Here is a 25617-nt window from a genome sequence, read left to right on the forward strand (position 1 = left end):
CACACTCATCCTTTAAGGTCTATACTCTGTGCTTGACAATATGTAATTTCTGGCTGAAAGGCCTCAGCAGTGCATGTCCATGTCTTCCTGTAAGGGTAATACAACATATTTTTACTGTTGAAATACTAATGAACCACACTGGGACACACTTGACAGATAGAATGAATGTTGCACAACTTCGCCCCGGAGTTTGAATGAAATATAAAGTACATACGGGAGCACAAGAAGCTCACTCAAATCTAAAGATGTACAGTAGTTGCTCTTCTCAGCTCCACACTCTGAATACACTCTCAGTTTTGCTCTCACTCGCCGTCAAATCTCATGAATCTGTCCCTGCACAATCTTACAGTAAATCTCAACGCGCAGATTAATTACCGCTTTAATTTGTTTTTGCTCTCTCAATAGGTTTATTGTTAATGAACTTCCACACGCTGCCATTTCGACTGACTAGAAAACTCGTATAACAGCGGCATTGTCCCCCAACAAGTATCAGCCTGAGGCTTTCCTTCGGTGTTGACGGCTCTGTTTCTCTAATTCCGTATACATTATTCAGTGACTGACGGTGTGATGCTGCGGCAAAGAAACCCGAGACACGAGTGAAGTTAATGCATCTTTATTTCATGCCTCTACATTTCATAAGAAAGGACAAACTCAGTAGATTTTCATTCCCTTTTCATAATAAAGCATCATCCATCTAGTGTTTCACTCTCTCTTAGATTTATCTTTCAAAATATATTGAATTACCTATTCTTATGTACAAAGTTTCTCTACCATGTTTGACCTTCTGAAATGTATTCATCACATTAAATTGTTAAATGAATTGAATACATTAACACTATTTAGATTAGATACATGAACAATTTGGTTTGTAATCTGGGTACACTGCAAGCACTGGGAATATCTGAGATATTTGCTCAGCAACTTTTTACAGTTTAAATATCAAGACCACAGACACTACTGTACTCAAAAACAAAAACAAGGTTGCAATGTTGCTATTCAAAATATTAATATTTTCCCCCGATTTTATTATTTTTTTAATTTATTTTTTACAGAGCTTGGTTTTAATATTAAATATAACTCACAACATAGTAGTCGGAAGGGAGCGACGAGGATCGAATGAGCAACTATTTCATCTTCATACCTTCAAACCAGCAGCTTCTGGCGTGAGACAAATGCTGTACTTTAGAAAACCTTGTGGAAAGTTGTATGTCCACAACAACAACAACATGGTGACTCGATGGTTTGTTTCAACCCAGCTGGGTGTGCATTGTGTTGCAGGAATGTACTGTTGGAGACGATGATGTGTCAGTCAAGGACCGGGACTTGGCTTGGAAGCAGCAATGGCGTGAACACGACAACCTGAGGATCCTCTGTGCTCCAACAGTACACTTCTCAGTTAATACCAATATGTGAGGGGTTAAGGTAGGAAAGGAAGTTCTGCAAAGAAAAATACAAAAGAAAAAATTAATCTCAAACATGTTGAAATCACCTTAAAGGGGACATATCATGAAAAACTCACTTTTTCAGTGCTTGTGCACATACATGTGGGTATCTGGAGTGCCTACCAACCCACTAACTGTAAAATAAGACAACCCAGTCAGTTTTTTTGTGGGCTGCTGAGATCAGAAAACATGTGATTCAGCGAGCCATTCGGATTTGTCTCCCCTTACTATGTCACATGCAGGCTCATTAGAGTATATCGTCCAGCCATAGATTGAGAACTACGGCTACGTTCCAAATCTCATATTTTCTTTTTACTTTTAGTGCGTGCTACGTTCGGAGATGTAGAGTTGCTGGTGGCTTCGTGCTCGCCGTTGTCACACACATACGATCTTACAGCGCGGCGTAATGTTAACGAGTGTCCGACAGACCGTCTGTGTGCGGTTGGCGGTGGTGTTATAGCTGTGAACGTAGCTGTAGAAATGTGTGTACAGTTTATTTGTCGGTGAGTAAATGCTACAACTCCTCAAGACCAGAGCCAACTTCCTGTGTCAACTCTGGCTCAGACTCACTTAAAGTTTACCAGCTTTTCTCCTTTTAGTGACAAGTTTACCGTTTAACCGATTGTATTAATCGGTTAAAATTCTTAATGTCGGTTAAACGGTTAATTATTAACATCCCTAGTCCCAACTGTATGCATACTGCATGCTACAGGATGTACTTTGTAAGGGCAGCTGCAGTACGCACTAAAAGTAAAAACAAAAGTATGCAAGTAATCTTTGCAAAGGTGCACCATGTTTTTCTCGCAAGCCAATCAGAGCAGACTGGGCTTTTTCAGGAGGGGGTCTTAAAGAGACAGGCGCTAAAACGGAGCGTTTCAGACAGAAGGTGAATACAGGTATATTCAGACAGACAGTATGAGGAAAATAATGTGTTTTTTGAACATTAAAGCATGTAAACGTGTTCTAGTAGAAACCCAAAATAACAAGCATAAACCTAAAAATGAGCACGATATGTCCCCTTTAAATCATGGGTAAAATCTTTTGCTGCTGTCTTTTAAAGGTAAACATGTTTTCTGCATTCATAGCTTCATAATCTTCAGGTTCAATGTGACATGAAAAGTTAACTTCCTCTTCAGCTTTACTGGTTTTAATCACAAATAATCACTACAGGGATTGTGGTCCTCATTATCTTCCTCATCCTCAGCGGTCCCAGAGGAAGGGTCTAAACTGTGTGGTTTGTGTTTGTGTCGGCTCACGTAATGGTCAGAAGTTGTTGCCTGGCAACACCGGATTGCCTGATACGATTCGCTGTACGAGGGTTAAATTGAATTGTCTGGGGTCTGCCTCATCTGGACCCTATTACTGTGTATCAACAAAGTCCCCGGGAGTGATGTGGTGTGGTCACCACACACCTCTTTTCTATCCGCAGCTGCTTAGAAGAGACCGCAGCTTTTAAGGTTTTCTTTGATGATGATGTCCGTCACAGCGTTGAACACAATCTCGACGTTCCTTGTGTCTGTGGCACAGGTCAAGTGGGAGTAGATTTCTTTCACGCCCTTCTTCATGTTCAGGTCCATGAACTGCGTCTTGATGTAGCTGCTGGCGTCTTCGTACGTGTTGGAGCCTAAAAGAAACGAAGGGAGCGGATTTATGAGAGTTTTGTTGTAAAAAAAACAAACAAGTACTCTGATCCTTACATCATTGTGTCGGTCAGCTGACATGACGTAAGTTTAATATAATTTCATCACATAATTTAATTTAGGGAGCAACGCTGAGGCTCTTACTGTCTGCAGCTATAATCTCAAGATTCATTACTTTTTCTTATGTTTATTGTTTATGTTTATTTGTTTCACACATATAAAATAAAAAGACAGTAAAATGCAATTCACATGAAAAGAATGTAAAATACGTGTGAGGGTGTGATAGAAACCTATAATGGCTTATATATAAAAACCACACCCAAAGGACATGCAATAGGTAAAAATATTACCATGACAAAAATCACCAGTATATTTAAAAAAAATAAAATAATAGTGTTAAGTGTAGGAGTAAAGGTAAAAAGTAATTGCCATATTTTCAGTTTCTAAGAGTGATATTTTTTCCCCAAATCAAATGATTTTGTCAGCATTTCTAAGTCTCTTTTTATACATAGACAATGTAACAGAGGTATCCATGGTAACACTTCATTTTAAAAGGTCCGCAAATTTCATGGTAATTAGGTGATAAATAGCAAGTAACCTATTTGAAACGTCTTTGGAATTACTGCCAAATTACCCCAATATTTACCTCAAAATGACTTTATTATAAACATTATTTAATAATTATATTCTGCTATTTCCCAATAGCCGATAATTTATTTAATACATTTAATAATATAATAATACATTTAATTTATTAACAAATAACTTATTTGAAATGTCTTAAAAAGCTCAAAAGTGCCCTATTTTAACCATTATATGCTATTTTAGCGTATAATTATAAATAATGTTTTTAATAAAGTAATTTTTCGATAGATTTTGAGGTAATTATTGGGGTGATTTGGCATTAATTACAAAGACATTTCAAATAGGTTACTTGCTAATTATCACCTCATTACCATGAAATTTGTGTTACTGGATAAATTCAACTATAATATAATGTTAACAGACGTGTTGTGTACAAAACCTCTTATTTTTCTCAGAATCCCAAGAGATTTAGTGACCTCATTGCAGACAAAACCCACCTGATTGAATTTAGTCTTCTTTTTATCATTTTGTCAGTTTTGGTCACAAGTGAATCTCAATCTGTTGTGTTTGTCTGCGTTCTCATGCTATTTACTAAATTTATTTATTCTCCTGTTAGAGTTCAATATTAATCAAAGCTGAAGGATGACTTGTCTGCAGCTGATCCACTCTCACTGCATGCCTGGCAAATGTAATCTCACCATTCCCCCGTCCATGTAGCCTTCTATTCTCACTGTTACAACATCATAGCTCAGTATGCAGCGGGTGTAACACACGAACCATTAAAGCAGTATCGGTCGGTCTTACCATCGTAGTCTGGGAAGCAGATACTCAGGTGGACTTTCTTGATCTTTTCTTCAAAGAGATCCTTCTTGTTGAGGAAAAGCACGATGGAGGTCAGTGCGAAGAATCTGTGGTTGCAGATACTGTTGAATAGATGGAGGGACTCATGCATGCGGTTCTGAAAAGGTCAGAGAGGAACGGGTTGAGTCGGGGCTGTGCAGTTCAATCACATTTCAATATATTGATTCTGGCATTAAAAAATGAATTAAAAAATCGTGACACATAGGTGATTTTTTTCCCATCCCTAATTCATATCTATACAACCAATGTGTTTATGATTACATTTTCTACTAGAGCACAAAGTTCTTCACAGAAGCCTTTCAATTTTGCTCTCAAAGTGCACCAGATTGATGCATTTAACTTTAAAATGTTGGCTAGAAGATGTGCTTTCTAAATGCATGATGTATACATCAGTCAGCGTGTAATCATGTTGAATAAAAGTGATCTCAATATTGACCAAAATAATTGTGATTTTTGTCATAATTGAGCAGCCCTAGGTTGAGTTTGAGTAGCGGACGCGTCGTCTCTTTACGCTTTACGATGGTGGACTCTCAACTCACCACTTCGTCGTCCTCTACCAGCACCATGTCGTATGCACTGAGAGCTCCGCAGAAGATGATGCAGGTCACACCCTCGAAACAGTGGATCCATTTCTTTCTCTCTGACCTCTGGCCGCCCACGTCGAACATCCTGTTCACCACACAGACAACAAAGTCAGTGCTGGATTATATCACAGTGCTGTAAGGAAGTGGCTCCCAACCTCTTTTCTATCTTTGAGTAAACTGACAACCCCCGACTAAGTGACATTTTATGGATATTTCATATTATATTCAGGTAGGCCTGCACGACATGAGAAAAATCTGTGATGGCGTGGCGTTCGCTCCGTCACAGAGTGGAGGGTTGTAGGGACCGGATTGGAATTGGGCCTGCATCAGCCTTTGGTGGTGTCAGACTTTGATCAGTTTAGGGCCCCCTTGTGACTCACCTGAAGTACAACTCTTTGCAGGCGAACTGTTCTTCAATGATACCAGTTGTTTTGACTCGAGATCGCAGCACGTCCTGCTCAGTGGGGAGGTAGTCTGGCTTGCTGATTCGGTCCATTTCATTGAGGTAGCTGACGATGGCAGAACAAACAGATATGAAATCGTCTTTATCTGTAAACACTAAGCCAGCTGCCTCTTTAGTTTTACATGTATCTCTGTACTGTCATCAATTACAGCTGCAACGATTAATCGATTAGTTGTCAACTATTGAATTAATTGCCGATTAATCACTTTTTATTTTAGATTTTTTTCATATATGCAATCATACTTACAAAGTTTATAAACAAACTTTTAAGTAGTGAGCTTAGAAACGAACAAAGAGACAAAACAAGATAAATAAATAATAATAAATAAATAAATAATAATAATAAATAGAAAAAACTTTGATAAAATAAAAATAAAAAAGGGGGCAGAGATATAACAACTAGGTTAGATGCTGTATTAAAGTGTGTACCTTAGATTCATTATATTATCAATAGAGACATATAAATATACACATATGTTCATACACGTTCGATTAATCGCTTTGAGTAATTCTTTAAGAAGAAAAAATAAGATTCCAGCTTCTTAAATGTGAATATTTTCTGGTTTCTTTGCTCCTCTGTGACAGTAAACTGAATATATTTGAGTTGTGGACAAAACAAGACATTTGAGGGACGTCATCTTGGGCTTTGGGAAACACTGATCGACATTTTTCACCATTTTCTGACATTTTATAGACCAAACAACTCATTGATTAATCGAGAAAATAATTGACTGGGTGACTCAGATCGTACAAGAAGTAGTGCTGTTACGTTGGATGTCACAGGGACTGAGATAAATGCAAATGTAGTTCCCACTGTTCTGATTGCATAATCAGCTTTTTTTTACTCAGATTTTATGGATATGGAGGTGTCTTCTTTATACTATGACAGTTTTCCTAAAATTAAATTTTAAAAATCGCAATTGAATGAATTTCCATCTTGGGATTAATAAAGGTTCATCTTATCTTATCTTAATATATCTTAATATATTGAATCGTAACCCCTGTATCATGATACTTATTGCCAGATTCTTGCCAATACACAGCTTGTGAAGCAACGGCAAACTGAATACAAGAAGTAGTTGTTTGATTGTAGAGTTGAGCTGCAACGATTAATCGATTAGTTGTCAACTATTAAATTAATTGGCAAATATTTTGATAATCGATTAATTGTTTTTTTAATTATTTTTTTAAGAAAAAAGTCAAAAATTCTCTGATAACAGCTTCTTAAATGTGAATATTTTCTGGTTTCTTTACTCCTCTGTGACAGTAAACTGAATATCTTTGGACAAAACGAGACATTTGAGGACGTCATCTTGGGCTTTGGAAAACACTAGTATCACCCTAGTATCAATGCCAGTAGTAGATATGGACTCACTATCCAGCAGAGTCGTTCAGTTGGTACTCAGCAGCTCTGTCGAAGGCGGCCTGCACGCCAGTGTCTTTCCACAGCTTCATGATGACGTCAGACAGCTCAGCAGGCATCGAGCCTTCTTCAATGGAGTCTGACAAGTTCTGCAGCTTCTGTGCATTCTCCTGTGGTTTTAATGCACACGGAACAAAGATACATCAGCACTTTGAACTATTTATAGTACGATCATTTTTATGTCAGTGAAAATGAACTCTACAAGTTAATCGTGTCTGGTGTACAAGTGTCATACGAGACCTGCGCAGCGGACGAGCCGAAATCAATGCTGAGCATCTCCATGCCTCTGATGATAGCCAGAGCAGACTGCAGGATGTTGCCGTAGACGATCGCTCTGAACTCCATCTGTTCCGCTTTTGTGTAACCACCTTGATGCAGAATCCTGTACACAGGAAGAAGTGTTTTTAGTTCAGAATCCGGCCCTTTAATAACCTCAAACCTGCCCTGAGCTGATCATTTATAAATACGAAGAAAAAAAAAAGTATTTAAAAAATAATTTCAAATTTATTCCCATTAATCAGCGTTATACCTTTCACGCTATTGACACTGTTAAAAGCAATGTGTTTTTATTTAAATAACCTGCTGACATAACACCAAGGTTATGGGTCTTTACATTGTTTGATTATTAGAAGATCATCATTAAGCACATAAATACTTATTTTGTTAAAAAGTTTGAACTCAGGATGTTTAAGCAGAGGAAATTTAACTGAATAAAAAAGATGTTAAGTGCGACATTTTGTTTATTAAAACAATAATCTACTAAGATTAAAGAGCTGTATTGTTTTCAAATTTAAATTCAAAGCTCTGCAGATCAGATAGTGAACGTAAATGTCCCCTCTAGAATATATATTGAATAGTCCTGTACTAGGACGTACTGTATGTGCTCGATTTGGATTTCCACACATGTCAAAAAAAAAATTCATAGAAACACCCTGGACGTCCAGCGGTGCTCACGGCGCCACCCTGTGGTGTGTTTCTGACCTCACTCGGCTCACATTGAGTGTAACTAGCTGCACAAAGCAAGTGCTGACAAATCAGAGTAAGCGGATGTTTGACCTGTTGACCTTTTGTTAAAAGGCTTCGCTGCAAGTGAACCAGACAGAGATGAGGGAGCTTTGGCCCGCTGGCTGCACGCCTGACCGATGAGATTAAACAAACTTGCATTGCTTTGCCAATGACTGACTTTTTTTTTAGGATGACATGAAAAACAAATTCCATCACTTATTTTTAATACTTACTTCATTTGTTTTACGATGGTGCTTTTCCCTGACTCACCAGCGCCTGGGGAGAATAAGACAATAAAAAATAAAAAAAGGTTAGAAACAACACACATAACTGCTGTGTTTCTCTTTGACATGCCAGCGAGTAGAAACACACTGTCGGCCATAAACAGCCAAAGAATGTGCTTTCATGAGTCGGTTTAAAGGAGCAGTATTTGACCCAAAGTGTTCAGGAGGATTGTTCTGAAGTTTGCAGATGTCTGTCTTCATCACATGGGAACTAAATTACATGACTTTTGGTTTGTACAACTCTAAAGAGTAATGCTAGAGTAACCTATAAGTAACATCTCTTTATGGAAATCACAGTTCAGTTCCCAGTAACTTACTATATTTAGGTTTCTTTGGTATGTCCTCTTGCAAAAGCTGTTTTGATGTATGCAAGGAGTTCTTAAGTTTATCTCACTAGTTAGCACACCTTCACACAAGGAGCTACCCACAAACGTGTAGTTCAAATAAAAACTGCTCTTTCTGGCTGCTTACACAAACGTCCATCAGAGCCCACAAGGTGGCGCCCTTCTTGTCTTTATCCACTCAGTTCTTCCTGTCTGATCTCTGATACTGCAGCCTGCTGCTGGAGAAGCTAATGGAAGTAGATATTAACATCTAACATCTCTTTATGGAAATCGTGACAGTGCCATTCAAGAAAATCCACTGTTTTGGTGTTGAACAGTTTCACAAATCCCCCGTCTGATGTGTGTCAGTATTACACCATTAATCAAAAGTAGACCTTTACATGAGCCTGCTGTAAAAACTATTTACCTCGCCAAATATAAATAGTAAAAAAAGGCACAGAAAGATGCTCTATAGCATGCACGGTAGGCAGAGTAAACAGGCAAACTATATACGTGTCGAACAATATCCACTACAGGTGATAAAAGCGAAATGAGACGGCGTTGTCTGAGGACAGTTTTAATGTGTACATTCTAGAGCTGACCCGAATGCTTCGAAACTTCGACCGTTGCCATGGTAATCGACCTTCAAATCGGATGCTTAGTTTTTTGTATTATTTTTTTATATATATATAAGTATGTAATAATAAAGTATTTATCACAAAATAGCCCATGAAATAAGGAATAATCCCACAACATTATTCATATTCAACATTAATTATTATTAGTTATTCTCAGGCGGATATCGCTGTTTATTATGTGTAGAGGTGCGTATGTGTACAGTAGTGCGGCAGCGGCAGCGGCACGGCCCCGAAGCTTCGAATACCTTTGAATATTTCTCACCGAAGCGTCGAAGCCCAAAAACTGGTATAGGGGACAGCTTCTAGTGCATTTATTTCTGTTTGTTTCAGCTGGTCTGTGAGATGATGGCGATTATGAAGCTGCCTAAAGGTTCCACTAACAGGAACAACATCATCTTTTTGTCTTGCTGAGCTATAATGTACTGTTTGGTCTTCCATAAGCATTTCATGTCAGATTATCAGCAGGTTTTTGTGCATTGGGCACCTCATGCTGTAACACTGAGCTCCAGTGTGTTGGCTTTAGCAAATCACACTGAAACTGAACGAGGCAATCGAGACAGGACAGGAAGAGAAACGTGCTCCAGTTCCCTCTGAGATGAGATGCACCGTGTGCATACATTAATGCAAAATGTGGACGGTTGCAATTATGTACAATTTAAGTCAAGCTTGCAGCCAAAACACTGTCAACTATCTCATATCACAGAGTCCTGCTCTCACTGGATTCACGTTATTAAGCCCCATCCTCAGACTTACTGCTCGACACTCGTGTGGCCTCATCCAGCCTTCTCAGGGAGAAACTGTTGGGTTTCCCCCCCCGCTAGCAGTCATTAGTAAGTGATGAAGTAGTAAAGGTGGCACTGTGACTGTATCGAGACTGGTTCTCATCAGCTGTGATGATTTAATTATCCTCTCCGTGAGTCATTCTTTCACCTCGAGCTCATTAGCGAATGTGGCTTTGCAGTGACATTAAATCTGCTCTTTAAATAATACTAACTTTATTTATATAGCACCTTTCAAAACAAGGTTGCAAAGTGCTTTACAATAAAAATAATTAACATCCAGAACTTAAGATCTAAACAAGATAAAATCATATAAATAGTTACGATGCACCATCAGTTAAAAAGTGAGTCTTAAGAGGAGATTTAAAGGAAGATTAGTGAGTTTGCCTGCCTGAGATCTGTGTCCATGTTTATCCTGCAGAAGAACCATAGAAGGATATTTTTAATTTAATTAACTAAATTAAATGGTGCAGGTTTTGCAGACTTTTTTCTTTTCAGTTATGACACACAAACTGTAGGAAAAATATTTGAGTCGTCTTAGTTTATGCAACAATCAAGGGCAGCATTTTTGTTGTTCTTGAGAGCTAATTTATCAAATTTCATAGAGTCAAAGGGTATGGAGGACCACAAGAGTAAATAATAAATAGTAATAAAGCATTTAATTGATTAATAATTAATTGTAGAATAAAAATATCCATTAATAGAAAAATTACAAATGTATTTATTACATGAATAAATGGACTAAATTACAAAGTAATTCATTATTTGACATTTTAATGGGCAGAATTTACAAATGCAATATTAATCCATCAATAAATAGTTGAAATTAAAAAAGCGATTTACAATATATTTTTAAATTCCATTATTTATTTATGAATTCATGAATGTATTTTTAAATGATGACTGTTTTATGGTGTTTTTTCTATTTATTGATGGATTAATATTTCATTTGTAAATTCTTTTTTATAATTCTTGTTTTTATTGCCCCTTAAAATGTCAAATAATGAATTACTTTGTAATTTAGTTCGATTTGTAAACAAATGTAATATTATTACTATTTTTATTGTACAATTAGTTATTAATCAATTAAATGCTTTATTACTATTTACGTGACTCTTGTGGTCCTCCATAAAAGGAGGCATGCTTTATCTTTCTATTTATTTGTTTATTAAGACATCTTCACCGATGTTTGTGTCTCTGTTTAGCACACCTGCACAGAAGGATCTAACCACAAACATGTTTAGTTCAAATTAAAACTGCTCTTTCTGGCTGCTTTCACAACGTCCATCAGAGCCCACAAGATGGTGCTCTTCTTCTTGTCTTTATCCACTCAGTTCTTCCTGTCTGATCTCTGATACAACTCCTCTGTGTATCTAATAGATGTTAACTATTAATTAACTAACTGAATTATGTGTTCAGACACACAGATTACACTCTGAAAGAATAATGCAATGTTGTGAGACATAAAGTTTTAGGTGTTATATTAAATACTAAAAGCATTTATACATCAGATTATTTCCAGCATCCAGCATCCATCACAGCACAGAGATCCATGCTCTGCTGTCATTATTGTATCTGCTGTATCACAAAATCCAACTCTTTCACAGGATGTGTGTTGGCAAGAATCTGGCGATACGATACGTATCATGATTCAGGGGTTATAAGATTTAATATATTGCGATTTCTTTTAATCTAATTTTAGGAAAACTGTCAATTGCATAAAGAAGACACCTCCATATGCATAAAATATGAGTAAAAGAAATATGAGTAAAAAAAAGTGGGATCTGCAGTTGTATTTATCACATAAACACTAAGAGGGTGCATCTCTTTGTGAATTAAATAAAGTATTGACTGAGTTAATCATTGCATGTAAACTATTCGTTAAAAATCAAGTGTTTTTGAGAATCAATACAGTATCACAAAATATAATATTTTCGATATTTTCTTTCACCCTTATTTGGTGCTATATAAATAGCAATAATCTATATTTTTTAAATCCTTTTTGTTTCCTAGATTTCAATCAAAATGTTTCACTGGTATTTTAAAACGTTGTGCGAACATAAAAAAAACATTTTATTCTCTCTGTGCGAGTCGAGGGATCAACAAAGACCTCACCACCAAGTGGATCTGCACTAAACCAGTTATAGCTAATCGGATTGACATATCGCTGCTGGGCCGTGATTCATTTAGACCAAAGGCTGTGATGGTTTTAAGCACCAACGTCCTTCCATTAGAAGTGAAAAGTCAAAGTACATTTTTGCCACTATGCTTTTTCAAATTGAATGAATATCGTTTTTTAAAATGTTTCAAATGCTTCCATGCCTGTAGAGACATTTTGAGTTCTGCAAAATTATTTAAAACAGCTCACCATAATGACAAAAACACAACTTTAAGAACAGCTGAACAAGCTCAAGTCTCTGCAGTATTTCTATGATAAGTAGTTAACATGAAAGTCTTATTACTAATGTTTAGTTTCAAATCTGTTCTCTTAATTCTTACATCTTCTGTATTTGAGCTTCATCTAAAATCCCTGTAATACCTGCAAACGTATCTCCGTTATCTGCCTCTGCTTTACTCCTGCTAATGCCCTCTCAGTTTTGCACAAGCTTAAACAGTCCTCCCGTCTTTCTAATAAACTAATGTAGGGTTTTATCTAGAAGAGAAGCCTGTAAATCCTCTGAGCATACCACAGTGAACAGCTGTGTCGGAGCAGTTTAATGCACCTCAGGTGGCTCACATCCAAGATTTGAAGAATATGCATCAAATGAGTCTCATCCAGAGTGAAGCATCCATCATTAACTTATGAATACATTAGTATTATTATTATTATATATGAAGTGAATGATCTGTAATATAAATTAACTCATTCTGAAATTTAGAACCAATTGTTTACCTCTCAGGGTTCAATGAAAGTTGACTAAAACTGTTATATTAGCTGTGCATTTTCCTATTTATCAGTTACACCTGTTGAGTGTTGGCTGACTGCAAGACTCCTGCTCTACTCTGCAGACCTGAACCTCCACCTCCATCGAAAGTCTTGTTCAATCAGAGATGGAGAGTTAAAAGTTAGAATTTGTAGTCTTTTGAAGTCTTAAGTCTTGTGAAGTGAGTCTGAGCACGTTGCATCACCTGCAGTCTGAGACAAAAACAAAGGAAAACTGTTCATAAGTCCACTTACCAAGCAGTAATAGCTTGACCGTTTTAGCGTCCTTATCAGCATCTTGTTGGAGTTGCTTTTCCAACTCCTTGGACTTTTTGTCCTCGGCGCTTGCTCCTGCACCCATTTCTTCTTCCTCCTCCTCAAACTCAAGATCCTCAAGGTAGGAAATTTTGACGGTTCTCAGTGTGCTGTAGAGGAGAGAATCTGGTTGCAGCGCTAATCGTGCTGAAAGGCGATTTCCGAGCGGAAGGGGATTGGGAGGGAGGTGCCTGAGCTTTCTTGGCTTCTTGGCCTCTTTCGATTAGAGACGGTCAGATGGGCTCCAACTCAAGGTTCAAATCATTCAGCGGCTCTGTGCCACCAGAGATACACCCTTTAATTCCCTCTGCCTAAACCCCGGACTTAGGAGGTGCCTCTTCCTGATTGGACGGCCAATCCTATTAGTGAAATAAGGGCAATAGTGAATGATGTAAAGCAAAAGGAGAAAATAAACTCACTCATTGGGGCTCAGTGAGAGTCATTGATCCCATCAGTCATCGATTGGATTTGTCCATATACATTTATGTGTGTAACTATTAAAGTCTATGAGTGTATATATATACGGAGGAAGTACACTATACTATACATTTCTATGGTACAAACTGTATAACAGGAAAACAGTACACACTATTTCCTGTCACCATAGAGCCTAATATATATACATTGTATATGGTTGTGGTAACAATTTTAAACATTTAGACCTGACACAGATCAAGGTCAAGGAAAACTTTATTATCCCCTAGGGGCAATTTGTTGTACAGTCAGCAGTACCACACAGCCATCAAACAAAAACAATAAACACAATAAATAGCCTATTAAAGGCAATATATATGTCTGTTGTCCATTTAAATAAATGTGTGGTTTGAGGTCAGTGTGCATATACGCTGCTCTTTTGATCCACGCTGTCGGACTCTTGACTTCAGTGTCACATGGACGAAGCAGCGAGGCATTAACCTCTCATAAACTTCTTATAGTTAAGACGTTTAAATCCCCGGTGGTGCGGTGCCTGCTAAATAAAACAACTGTCACTGCGCTGCGCTGTTTGGTTTAGTGGAGGGGTCTCGGCAATGACACAACCTACTAAATATGTTGGATAAGTTGCATCCAACATAACTGAAACTATCTCAATAATATTCATGTTTTCTGTCATCCAGAGCAGAGGTTTTTAAGACAGCTGTACGTATGTGGGATGTTACGTCCTGTAAGCTTGTTTGGAGCAGCTGATCTGTAAGCAGGTCAGCGCTGCGGTACTGATAGGTGGAGGTCAGTTGGCCTGGTCTTTAGGGCTGTTAGAGGACTTATACTTAGATACTCTATCTGAGGTTATTAATTCAGGCAGAAGACGGGTTGTTACTGAAATATATGTTTTTCCCAACAAAGAAAACCATCAGTTTACAAAGTGTTTCCCTTGCTTTTACCTTTAATTTACATATTTTTACATTGCATTTTAGAGGTGTGATCAAAGCATACACTTTTTTTTTTTTAATTTATATTTTTTAAGCCCTAGTGTGCTGGTATCTGTAGGTGTTATTCGCCCTAGACAGCCATACCCAAAATAAATCAAGAATAGCTCCACAACTACCAGGTCTATATGCATGATCTTGGTCTCTATGGATAGGTAAGACCTCAGAGAATTCACCCCCAGTGTGAGTAACATTGTGACTGTTACTCTGCCTGAGTAAATTGTGATGAACCAAAGGAAGAAATTAAATTTTTATCCTCGCCTTAAAATGTTTTCTAGATTAGACAGTGGATAACACCATTATAGCAATGATACCATGCACAGAGATGCCACTGAATTCATTCAGAAACTCCTTCACTACAACTGTGCCAAAGCAGATATAAATAACACAAAGCACATAGATTCTACAAAGGTTTAAGTAAGGATAGGACCAGGAGGACTCTCCATTTGGCCACTTGGATACCCAAAGTGTGCCAAATGGGTTTTCTACCTCTTGAAGGGAATCTGGCTATAAAATACTACTGATATCCACTACAGGAGGCGATGTGACCACAATGGAGCTTTTAGCCATGAGATTTACCCTGTGCAACATCACATTCTACCATTGTGCACAGTATAAAATCAATAAAAACAACAGAATTGTATAATTTTGACTCCAAATGCAGTAGTTTTATTATAATAATGAAATATGATCAAGTAGATAATAACAAATAAGATCAATAACAATGTAAATAAGATAACAAAAAGAATCCAAAGTCAAGTATGTACATTCAATATAAAAATGGTCAAAAATATTATAAAGTAAGAATACAAATTTTCGTGCTAAAATATTGAAATCATTGCCAAACAAACATTGTTTGTACAAAATACACTTGGAGTTTTGTTTTAGTCGCGTTAAGGCCTCGTCTTTTAGAAACTATTCAGAAAAAAAGACCACCACAGCATTTTTGCGTGTTGTGTGACTACAAGCATGAAATATCTACTAATCGTTCATTAGCTTAATTGATGTCCTCATTCTTTTTGTGTACAATGTGTTGTGGTGATTATGGCTAAAATTAGGCAGATGTGTTTGTTGTGTTCAGCAGTACATCAGCAGTAGGGCAGCGTCTTTTAATCAGGCTGCAGCTGTTTAACTGCACATCACCCCATAAAGCCTTTTTTTTAATCCAGTAAAATCTAATAAAAGCAGGCCGCGACAGCTCAACCTTAAACTAGATGGGAATTCTTGTAAAATATATTGTTCCCACGTCTCTAACTTTCTCTGTGTGTTTATTGTAGGAGGAGCACGTTTAAGAGAACTTAGGTCACTGACCTGTCGGAGAGCCAGGTCAGTGACGTCAGGGTCAAAATAGGCTCAGCGGGGAGCTAAAGGATTGACAGACTGGGACCTCTGAAGAAGAAAAAGTGTGACACGTGAATGAAGGTGAAACAGAAACGACGATTTCACAGTCCAAGATCGTCCTTATAAAATCTCTATAATACTTAGAGGCATCAAATATACTTCGTAGATAATCTGTTGAACAGCCCCACAAACATAAAAATCAATGCATCAAAAAAAAAAAAAACCCGCTTCATACCACCTCACTTTGTCAGAGTCCAGTTCTGTGCTGACCCACCGAGCATTAAACTCACGCCACTCGGCCCTAAGCATGTAGTGCTAATTGCCCCGGGGCAGGGTGTTTCAGGTCTAAATCCCTGAAGGCTTCCAAGCAGGCTAATCGCAGTAGCACATCTAGCGATGGCGGCCAATCCCATTAGGAGGTGGATGGCGCAGCCCCGCTTTGTGATCAGTCCCTGCGTCTCTGATCTGTTGACAAGATTACCCGCAGAGCTTCAGATCAACCCGAGAGGCAGGGGCTTAACACGTCCTCTTTTTGGGTGGTGGTGGGTACAGGGAAACTGAACATGTAGGACTTGTGTTTTTAGCAACATCCTGCTCACATTACGGTGCAGAAAAGGATGAGTAAGGATGCAGCTTTTTATGATCGCAGTGAGCCTTTAATGCATCTTCAAACACCTCATGAAGACACAAGAAAGAGCTGATTCTCCTGCTTAAACTTGTGACTGTAGTGAGGTCGCACTGCAGAGCCTCTTTGAATGAACATCCAAGTATAGGCAGATAAATGAGCAGATAGATAATCAAAGATCTCTGACATAAAGGTAACTTTGTTTGATGAATCTTCTTTACTTTCCTGAGTGTGTGACGTGTGCTGATGTCACTTTGTAAATCCTCTGTAGACTCCATTACGGGCGGTCCCCGCCCACTGATGAGCTCATGTGCTTTTACTCTACAAGCTTTTCCACAAGTCTACAAAAATAAGTACGTGTGCACCCTCGGATGACGCAGAGGGGAAGCTTGGAGACACCGTACTGTAGCGAGATGTTGTGATACTCGCTGTTAATCCTCTGACGCAAAACGTCTTGTACATCCATCATATAGCTGCTGTTAACTCTGTAGAATTATAAAGGATGACACCAACTTATTTATTAAAGATTTTATTTAAATTTTCCAAATATATATATCAACTCGCATCATATTCAAACAGAAAAAGCAGATTTTGAGAATTCTTATTCATATATTTTTCTGTGATTTACGTTTAACTATGCATTATGCATCATCATTATTACAGGGCTTTGTTGAATACTTGATTCTGATTGGTCAATCACGGCGTTCTACGGTCGGTTATTTCTTTATAACAGACCGTTGCTATGTATAACAGACCGTTGCTATGGGCGCAGCTTTGACGTCGGACTCTGGAGGACCGTTTTTGTGTCAAATTATTGATTTCTTAAGTAAGTGGCTGTGTAATAAGCGGGATAATGTACAGCTAGCTGGTCATTTTGTGAAATAAAATGTGTCGCGACGGGATGCGGCATCGCCCTGTCGAGGTTTATTTCACAACAATGACCGGCTCGCTGTACATTATTCCTTACTGAAATGGATTTTTTGTTTAAGGGAATTTTCTCAGTATTTCTGAGTGAAAAATTCACAATATAAGAACAAGAAGAGGGATGATAAAAATTGCAAATACAAAAAAAAAAAATTATGAAGAAACAAAAAAATTTACCATGGAAGAAATTTTATTTTAGCATGGAATTTATTTTTCTGTTGCTTTGTGCAAAACGTAGAAATTCAGCAAAATGTTTCAAAACTGCACAGCAGAAACACCATCTGAATCTTGCGTCCTTTAAAGCATAAAGCAGCATATTTGCCCACTCACATGTTGATAAGAGTATTAAATACTTGACAAATCTTCCTTTAAGGTACATTTTGAACAGATAAAAAATGTGCTATTCATTTGCAATTAATCACAATTAACTATGGACAATCATGTGATTAATTGTGATTAAATATTTGAATCAATTGACAGCCCTACTTTGGTCCTATTCACTCTCACTGAACATGGTCTTCATTTTTATAACCATTAGATTGGTACATCATCACTATATTGGATCAGTTTTGGCCTTTTAGTTCGACATCTTGTATCATCTAGTTAGTGTTGTTCTCTGATATGATGGAGCTTCCACAGTTTGTGCTAATAAGCATCGGATTTTCCCAAAGATAAATACCTGTCAGTCTTTGAATAACCCAGAAGGTCGTTTAGCAACACTAAACACTGTTGTGAAGGTAATGCTAGAATCTTTAAAGACTCTTTTAACCATCTGGATGAAAAAAAGCTGCACAATAGAAAGCCTGTTTCCTAAACTGCAATTCTGTCTTCTAATCCAAACAAAGACGTTTACATGTCCTTGCTCAGTTTGTATAATTTGAACCAACCAGAGTCTCAGCTCATTAAACTGCCTGTTGTTAATGAGATGAGCTGCTGTGTTTGGCATCAGTCTACTGAAGCTGAACTCCACCTGCTGCTGTCAGCATATCTGATCATTAGGCCGACTAATTGAGCATGATGCGATTAATTCATTATTCCATTTTATTTTGACTTTAATTTAGTGATGACTATCTGGGAGTTGAAGGTTGACGTCACGGATGATGTCACCACAGTCCTACCTCTCTATAAGCGAGGATATTGGGCAGAGCTTATGTTCTGTGATGTGACGGATTAAAAGACCGTACGGTGATGTTTGGGGCTTCAGAGCTCTCTAGTGTCCTTTGTGGGAGCTGGATCCCTCTCTCTCTTTCTCTCTCTCTCTCTTTGTCTCTTAATAACTCTTATATAATAACTTAATTACTCGAAATGAAATCTGCCTTTACATGCAACCTGGCATGAGGTGGCCTCAGTCATAGTGGGAAGTGGCTTGCTCTTGGTGTCTGAGGCTGTGTGTCCGAGACCCGATTGAGGCATGACGAACATGCTAACGCCTTAAAGGATTAGTGATGATGGACTGTCCTGTGCTTCTCATTTGTCTTCCTGTTTTCATCTTCTTCCTCTTCCTCCTCCTTCTTCTTCTTCTTCCTCCTTCTTCTTCCTCCTCAAAATGCCCGCTCCTGACCCACAGCTGCACAACAGCTTTAGTTACTATAGCTACATTTCAGAATACAGTTTTTTGAATACCCTTCCTGTCCAGTGAAAACCATCCATCTCCAAATTTGGTGATTTTTGAATGTGAATTTTTCTGATAAACTGAAAGATCAAGTGTTCCTTTGATGGGTTGAGAACTGAACGAAAACAAACAACTGCCCTTTCTCTTCAGGGAGACCAGTAAATTATCTATATGTGTGACTGTGCTCACAGTACGACGGAGTATTAGGGCCACATTGAAGGAAAATAATATATCTGAGATTCCGAGAATAAAGTTATAATATTACGAGAAAAAAAGTCGTAATATTATAAAGTAGTAATTTGACGTGTTATTTTAGAGGGGAAATAGAGCAGCTGTGTGAAAATGAGTCACGTGGAGCATCTTGTAAAGTTATACTTTAGTTTAAGTTTCACAAATAACCAAATACTTCATCTTTTGTCACATCAGCACCACATTATCATCAGTATCAGGACCTTGAAAAGATTGTGCAAGAAACTACGTTTATTCTGAAGAAAGAACCACACGGACCTGATGGGGAAACTGACTCTTTTGTGGAGGAGGAAATTACTTTTTTTCTCGTAAAGTTTTGACTTTATTCCCGTAATATTACAACGTTTTTTTCTCATAATATTATGACTTTATTCTCAAATCTCAGTTTTTTTCCCCCCTCAATGTGGCCCTAATACAGAGATCTTTGACTTCTGGTTAAATTCAGCTGCATATACAGTGTAGTTTTATATTCTATGAGATATACTTTATAATTTAGGCTTGAACCAAATATAAACAGACCATCTTTCCTTCTGCATAACAAGGGATCATTTGTGCTGAGCATCATGAATATAACACTGTGATCTGTTTTACACACACCATAATTCATTCCTGCAATTAAGTATAATTCAGAGGTTATATACCATGTGATCCTTTCAAGGTCTCTAATTTGAATTGGTGCTTGGTGATGTAAACGTGTCCTTCCATTTTAATCACTGAGCAGCTCATCTCACACTCCAGACTGCAGTATGATGTTGTGCTGCAGTCTGTTTCACCACTTCCCCATAAACACCACCAGAGGACGCTGGCTCCACAGTGCACGCTCCTCTGCTGCAATGCTCTGATCTGGTGCCAGTCTTTTACTTCATCATTATCCATCAGTTTTCTGCCAGTTTCTCATTGTGGTTTTCACGTTATATTTTGTGTTTTTAAATCAGGAGGTGGATGTTTCGAGTGATTATATCAGGATTGAATAGACATGAGGTTTCCGTCATCCTGTCATATTTTTTCAGTGAGCTCTTAGTCTGTAGAGAGGAAAGATGTTAGACTCTCATCTGTCTCTCTAGAATGATAAATTAATTTCTGCACATCCTGCATTAATTACTCTTCTTGACAATACTTGAGTCCTTTAATTTTGCAGCAAATGTTCCTTTTTTTTTACCTTAAGATTTGTTTCGGCAGTACATCTAGTGTGGTGTTTGTGTTCTTTGATTTGATTATAATGATTTAAAGCCACAGTAGGCCGAATGTTTTTGGCATCATTGGGCAAAAAACTCCATAATAACCTTTCAGCATATTGTAATTCAAGTGTTCTGAGAGAAAACTAGACTTCTGCACTTCCTCATAGCTCTGTTTTCAGGCTTTAAAACACCTAGCCAGTGACGGGAGACTTTGACCAATCACAGGTCATTTCAGAGAGAGAGAGAGAGAGCATTCCTATTGGCTGAGCTCCGGCTGGTGGGCGGTGCTTGGTATTTTCTCAACTGATCTCAACATGGTTGCCAGGTCACAATCGTTCTCATTTTACAGCTAAATGGTACACTACAAGATGTTTCTGGAAACATCTGAGGAGAGAAATAGGCATTACAGTAACAGAATATTGATTCATATTTGATCAGCGCTGCCTAGTTTGACAGTTTGATCGGAGTTTGCGAGTGATTGACAGCTGCTCAGAGACGGCAAGGATCCAGTTCGGCTCTGATTGGTTGTTTTCCTCCAGTCTGTGAAATCTCCATTTCTACCCACTGCAGCTTTAATATTTTATTAGCATAATTATTTGTTTTATTATATAATAAGTCTGTTGCTCGCAAACATTTTTGTCACATTTAATTTTCCTCTCAATTCTACTGTTAACTACAACTTTTCTCTCCATTGGTTTGCCCACGATTTTGTGGTTGTCATGGCAACAGTAGAACTGCAGGCTGCTCTGTGTGTGTTTTCTACCCACTGTGTGTCTGTGTGTGTCTGTGTATGTCTGTGTGTGTCTGTGTATGTCTGTGTGTGTGTGTGTGTGTGTGTGTGTGTGTGTGTGTGTGTGTGTGTGTGTATCTGCGTGGCAGGGGGGATGCCGAGCCCCTCCATCCCGCCCCTCTCCCCTCTCTCCCGCCTCCATCATCAGCGCTGCAGCTCAGCGAGCCTTTCGGAGGGGGGTGTGGTCTGTTTCGCTGCAGAGGGATGCTCCACAGCCCCACGCTGGACCAACCAGTCTGGAAATCCCTGCTCACAGGCACGTACGCACACACACACACACACACACACACACACACACACACACACACACACACACACACACACACACACACACACACACACATACACACATTCACACATGCGCTGACTGCAATCAAACCCCCTCCAGCTCCCAGCATCTGTGCTTCATCTCTTCTCTCTATCCGTCCTCAGCTCTCCGACGCTCCGTCCTCTGACTCACTCAGCTCTTGCTTTTCCACAATCCCAGTCGCGAGCTGAACCTCAACAACCTGGGATCATGTCCTCCAACCTGCCCTCAGGGACCCCCGCCACCGCCACAACCACCGGGGCCAAGAACAAGCCCATCTCCCCCTTCAGGAAGCGGGGCAGCCTGCAGTATGCAGCCAGCACAGGTGAGTGGAGACAGCATGGGGATGGGGGATGGAGAGGGTGTGTGTTGGTCCTGTAACATGAAATGAGCCTGAGGTATACTGTGGCTCTGGACTGTGCATTCTGACTTTTTGAACCACCATACTTTGATTTCTGATGATTTATTAATGAAAGAAAGACGAAGACACAGGGTGCAATACTTTTTTTCTCTGCGAGTAGTTTGGAGAAATGCAAACCTGTTGATTAGGGAGGTGTAGCAGAGGATGCTGGAGGATTTCGACATTCGTACCCTGCAGTTTCTTGTCAGTGTGCTGGCTTATCCTCTGGCTTATTTTTGTCACAGCATGCATATATATTTATATTCTCTAGCATCAACCAGAAGTTAATTTGCAATAGGATCAGCTGATGCCGTGTGAAACCATTTTTGACGTTGATGAAATATTGCATAACCTGTCCAAAAATATCAGTTTTTGACTTGTTAAACATGTTGCAAGGTGAAAAACGCACCATGGAAAGACTTCACTACAGTGATTTTGGTGTTTTTCATTTAGCCCACATGGCCGTATGTGGCCTGGAGAGAGAGTATGGAGGTTGGTTGGTACCTCAGGACTTGATCCCCCTGCTGAATGAGAGGATTAGCCTCCACTCTGATGTATGCACACGCTGGTCAGCCTTTCATCCAAACCACAAAGAGTGACCATATGACGAAATGCCAGCCATTTAAACACCTCTCTCCCTCAGTTCATTCAGCGTCATCTCATAATGTTCATTCAGTTCATATTAGTATAATTTAATGAGAAACATTTTAAGGTCAATGAAAATGAAGCAGATAATCTCCATCTACTGGCAGATGTTTTTTTATTTATTTTAGAATTACATAACCCACACACAAACGTTGCCTTAAAAATATGCTGTATCTTTAAAAAAAAATCACCCAGGTCACGTCGGGGATGTGTCTGACTGGCGGCGACACGCTGTGACATTAGGACGACGACTGTGAAGGCGGTGAGCGATTGATTTGTGGCCCTGACAATATAAACAGCTGGATGTCTGAGTGACTCACCAGCCCCTCCAATCAGGATGCTCCGTGTGATTACCCTCATTTATAGCTGACAGGAGCTATTACAGAAATTGCTCTGGAGGAGTGAACAGTCTCTGGAATGATGAGAGGCGGTCTTGGCTTTTGTATTCTTGAGACAGATTTCTTTTTCTGTTTTTTTTTTAGACATAGAGGACACAGATGTGCACAGATTCTGCCTCCGGGGGCTTGATTTAGAAATTCTCTGCAGAAGCAAATAAAGATAACATTCACATTTAATGTTGTTAAAGCATCCAGGGAACCGTCTGAGTAGGCAAAGACGACATTTACAGTAGATGATTCATCGTCTTTTGTTTTTTCAAAAGGGCACTAATGTAGTTTTGGGCAGATTATACAGCACAGTCTGTAAATAGTAATACGTGCAGTGAAAACAGGTTGCAGATATAAAATGATTTAATTGTATTAGATGGACTGTTTGAATAATTGGCGGTGTCAAGTCTTTAAATGCTTAATGAGTACTGCAGCTGCAACGATTAATCGATTAGTTGTCAACTATTCTGATAATTGATTATGATCGGTTTGCACCGATTTTTAAGAAAATTAAAAATTCGCTGATTCCAGCTATTTAAATACCATTTCTAAGACAATTGATATCTTTTTTTCTGACCAACAGTCCAAAAGTTAAATATTTTTAATTATTAATTTTTAATTTGAGAAGCTGGAACCAGAAAATATCTGTTATTTTTGCTTAAAAAATGACTGAAACGATTAGTCGATTATCAAAATAGATTATTAATTTTATGTCGATCGACTAATCGCTGTAGCTCTAAAACAAATATCTAAAAAGTAGTTAGTAACTATAGATTTAAGATAAACATAGTGGAGTAAAAACTACAATATTTCCCTTTCAGATGTGGTGAAATAAAAGTTTATAGTAGCATAAAATGGAAATATTTACAGTACCTTTCGTTACGCGTTACTTTCGTTGGGCGTTACGTGTTACTTTTGTAGCGCGTTACTTTTGTAGCGCGTTACTTCCGTTGCGGGTTACTTCCGTTTACTTCCGTTTCGCGTTACTTTTGTCGCACGCTACTTTTGTTTAGCGTTACTTCCGTTGCGTGTTACTTCCGTTGCGCATTACTTCCGTTGCTTATTACTTCCGTTGCTTATTACTTACGTTGCTTATTACTTCCGTTGCGGGTTACTTCCGTTGCGGGTTACTTCTGTTTACTTCCGTTTCGCGTTACTTTTGTCGCACGCTACTTTTTTTTAGCGTTACTTCCGTTGCGCGTTACTTTTGTTGCCGTTACTTTTGTTGCCGTTACTTTTCTTGCGCGTTACTTTTGGTGGAACGCTACTTTTGTCGCACACTACTTTTGTTTAGCGTTACTTCCGTTGCACGTTACTTTTGTCGCCGTTACTTTTGTCGCGCGTTACTTTTGTTGAGTGTTACCTGCGTCGCGTATTAATTTTGTCGCGCATTCATTTTGTTTTATGTGAAAGACAACATCAGGCTTGACCTTAACATTACTTTCCTAACTTAATAAAACAAAATGTAACAAATAAATACATAGATATAAATTTACTGTTATATATTATTAATATAATAAATCGTACACCAACTTAGTAAAAAATCTTCAAAATTAACAGGAATTATAATTCCGGTGTAAATCTTTTTAATGCAGCAACAAATTGGTCAAAACTTTAAAGAATTCAAATCCCAGTATATAATGTATATAGTATATAAACATAGAACTGAATTGAATACATCGGCCCCATTGTCATCAATCCAGCTATTTGAGTCAGTATCGGCCCGATATCGGTATCAGTGCATCCCTAATGAACACTTAATAAAGTGATTGCTATTATTGAATCTGCTGCAGTCGCTCATAACAGGATCATAAATTATTTATCGTCTCACACTTTCATTTCACTCGTCTGCCAAACGGTTGTCTAAATCAACACTTAGCTGGAAGAGCTTCATCTTATTAGATTGTTTCATAATGATCCTGAACTTTCGATCCAATCTAACGGGCCGATCAATCTGCAGAGCAGAGTGGACGTGGGCTGCAGCGCATCTAATCAGCATTAAATGAGTTTGAAGCACTCACATCTTACCTTTCTTTTAAAGGTTAGGGACCCCCTATACACATAATATACCGTTCCACGTCTATCCGACCACCCGTTGCTCTCTTGTGCAGATATCGTGTGAAGAGCTGAGGTGCAGTGTTGTCCATATTTAGAACATTATTATGGGTTTGAACTGTGCAGTGAACGGCGGCGTGTGAATCACCTATCTGGCTGTGAAAAGGGTAGTTCTGAGATTAGAGCGCCACCCACTCACCAGTTAGCCTATTTGGTGCCTCCTGCTGTTTCACACTCGTTGAACCACTTAAATCAGCAACCAGAAGAACGTTATGCAGCAGTATTTTTGCTTACTGATGACAGCTTTGTACAGTAAATGACATAAACGGCCATTATTACATTCAGCAAAAGCAAAAAACACACTCTCTCTTGGAAAATATAATGATAATAAGTTTATTATATAGTGCTATAGTACT

At 38.5% G+C, this 25617-nt stretch overlaps 2 protein-coding genes across 2 annotated transcripts in view; one reads left to right on the forward strand and one right to left on the reverse strand.

Annotated features, from left to right (window-relative positions):
• The first annotated feature begins 1282 nt into the window (after window positions 1–1282).
• ampd2b (adenosine monophosphate deaminase 2b) overlaps window positions 1283–25617 on the forward strand; it is a 58132-nt gene continuing 33797 nt past the window's right edge. Inside the window, exons 1-3 of the mRNA XM_074645015.1 lie at window positions 1283–1422; window positions 21498–21664; window positions 21841–22040. Coding sequence (XP_074501116.1) covers window positions 21926–22040 — 115 coding nt within the window. The 5' untranslated portion in view covers window positions 1283–1422; window positions 21498–21664; window positions 21841–21925. The remainder of the gene's footprint in view (window positions 1423–21497; window positions 21665–21840; window positions 22041–25617) is intronic.
• On the reverse strand, window positions 1286–13339 carry gnat2 (guanine nucleotide binding protein (G protein), alpha transducing activity polypeptide 2). Its single transcript, XM_074645059.1, has 9 exons — window positions 13206–13339; window positions 8237–8279; window positions 7239–7380; window positions 6951–7108; window positions 5493–5621; window positions 5068–5197; window positions 4472–4625; window positions 2855–3066; window positions 1286–1437 (listed from the first exon to the last, which is right to left on the reverse strand). The coding sequence occupies exons 1-8, from the start codon at window positions 13309–13311 to the stop codon at window positions 2876–2878; spliced, it is 1053 nt and encodes a 350-aa protein (XP_074501160.1). The 5' UTR covers window positions 13312–13339; the 3' UTR covers window positions 1286–1437; window positions 2855–2875.

Source organism: Sebastes fasciatus, chromosome 8 (genome assembly GCF_043250625.1).
Source record: "Sebastes fasciatus isolate fSebFas1 chromosome 8, fSebFas1.pri, whole genome shotgun sequence".
NCBI classification, from domain to species: Eukaryota; Metazoa; Chordata; class Actinopteri; order Perciformes; family Sebastidae; genus Sebastes; species Sebastes fasciatus.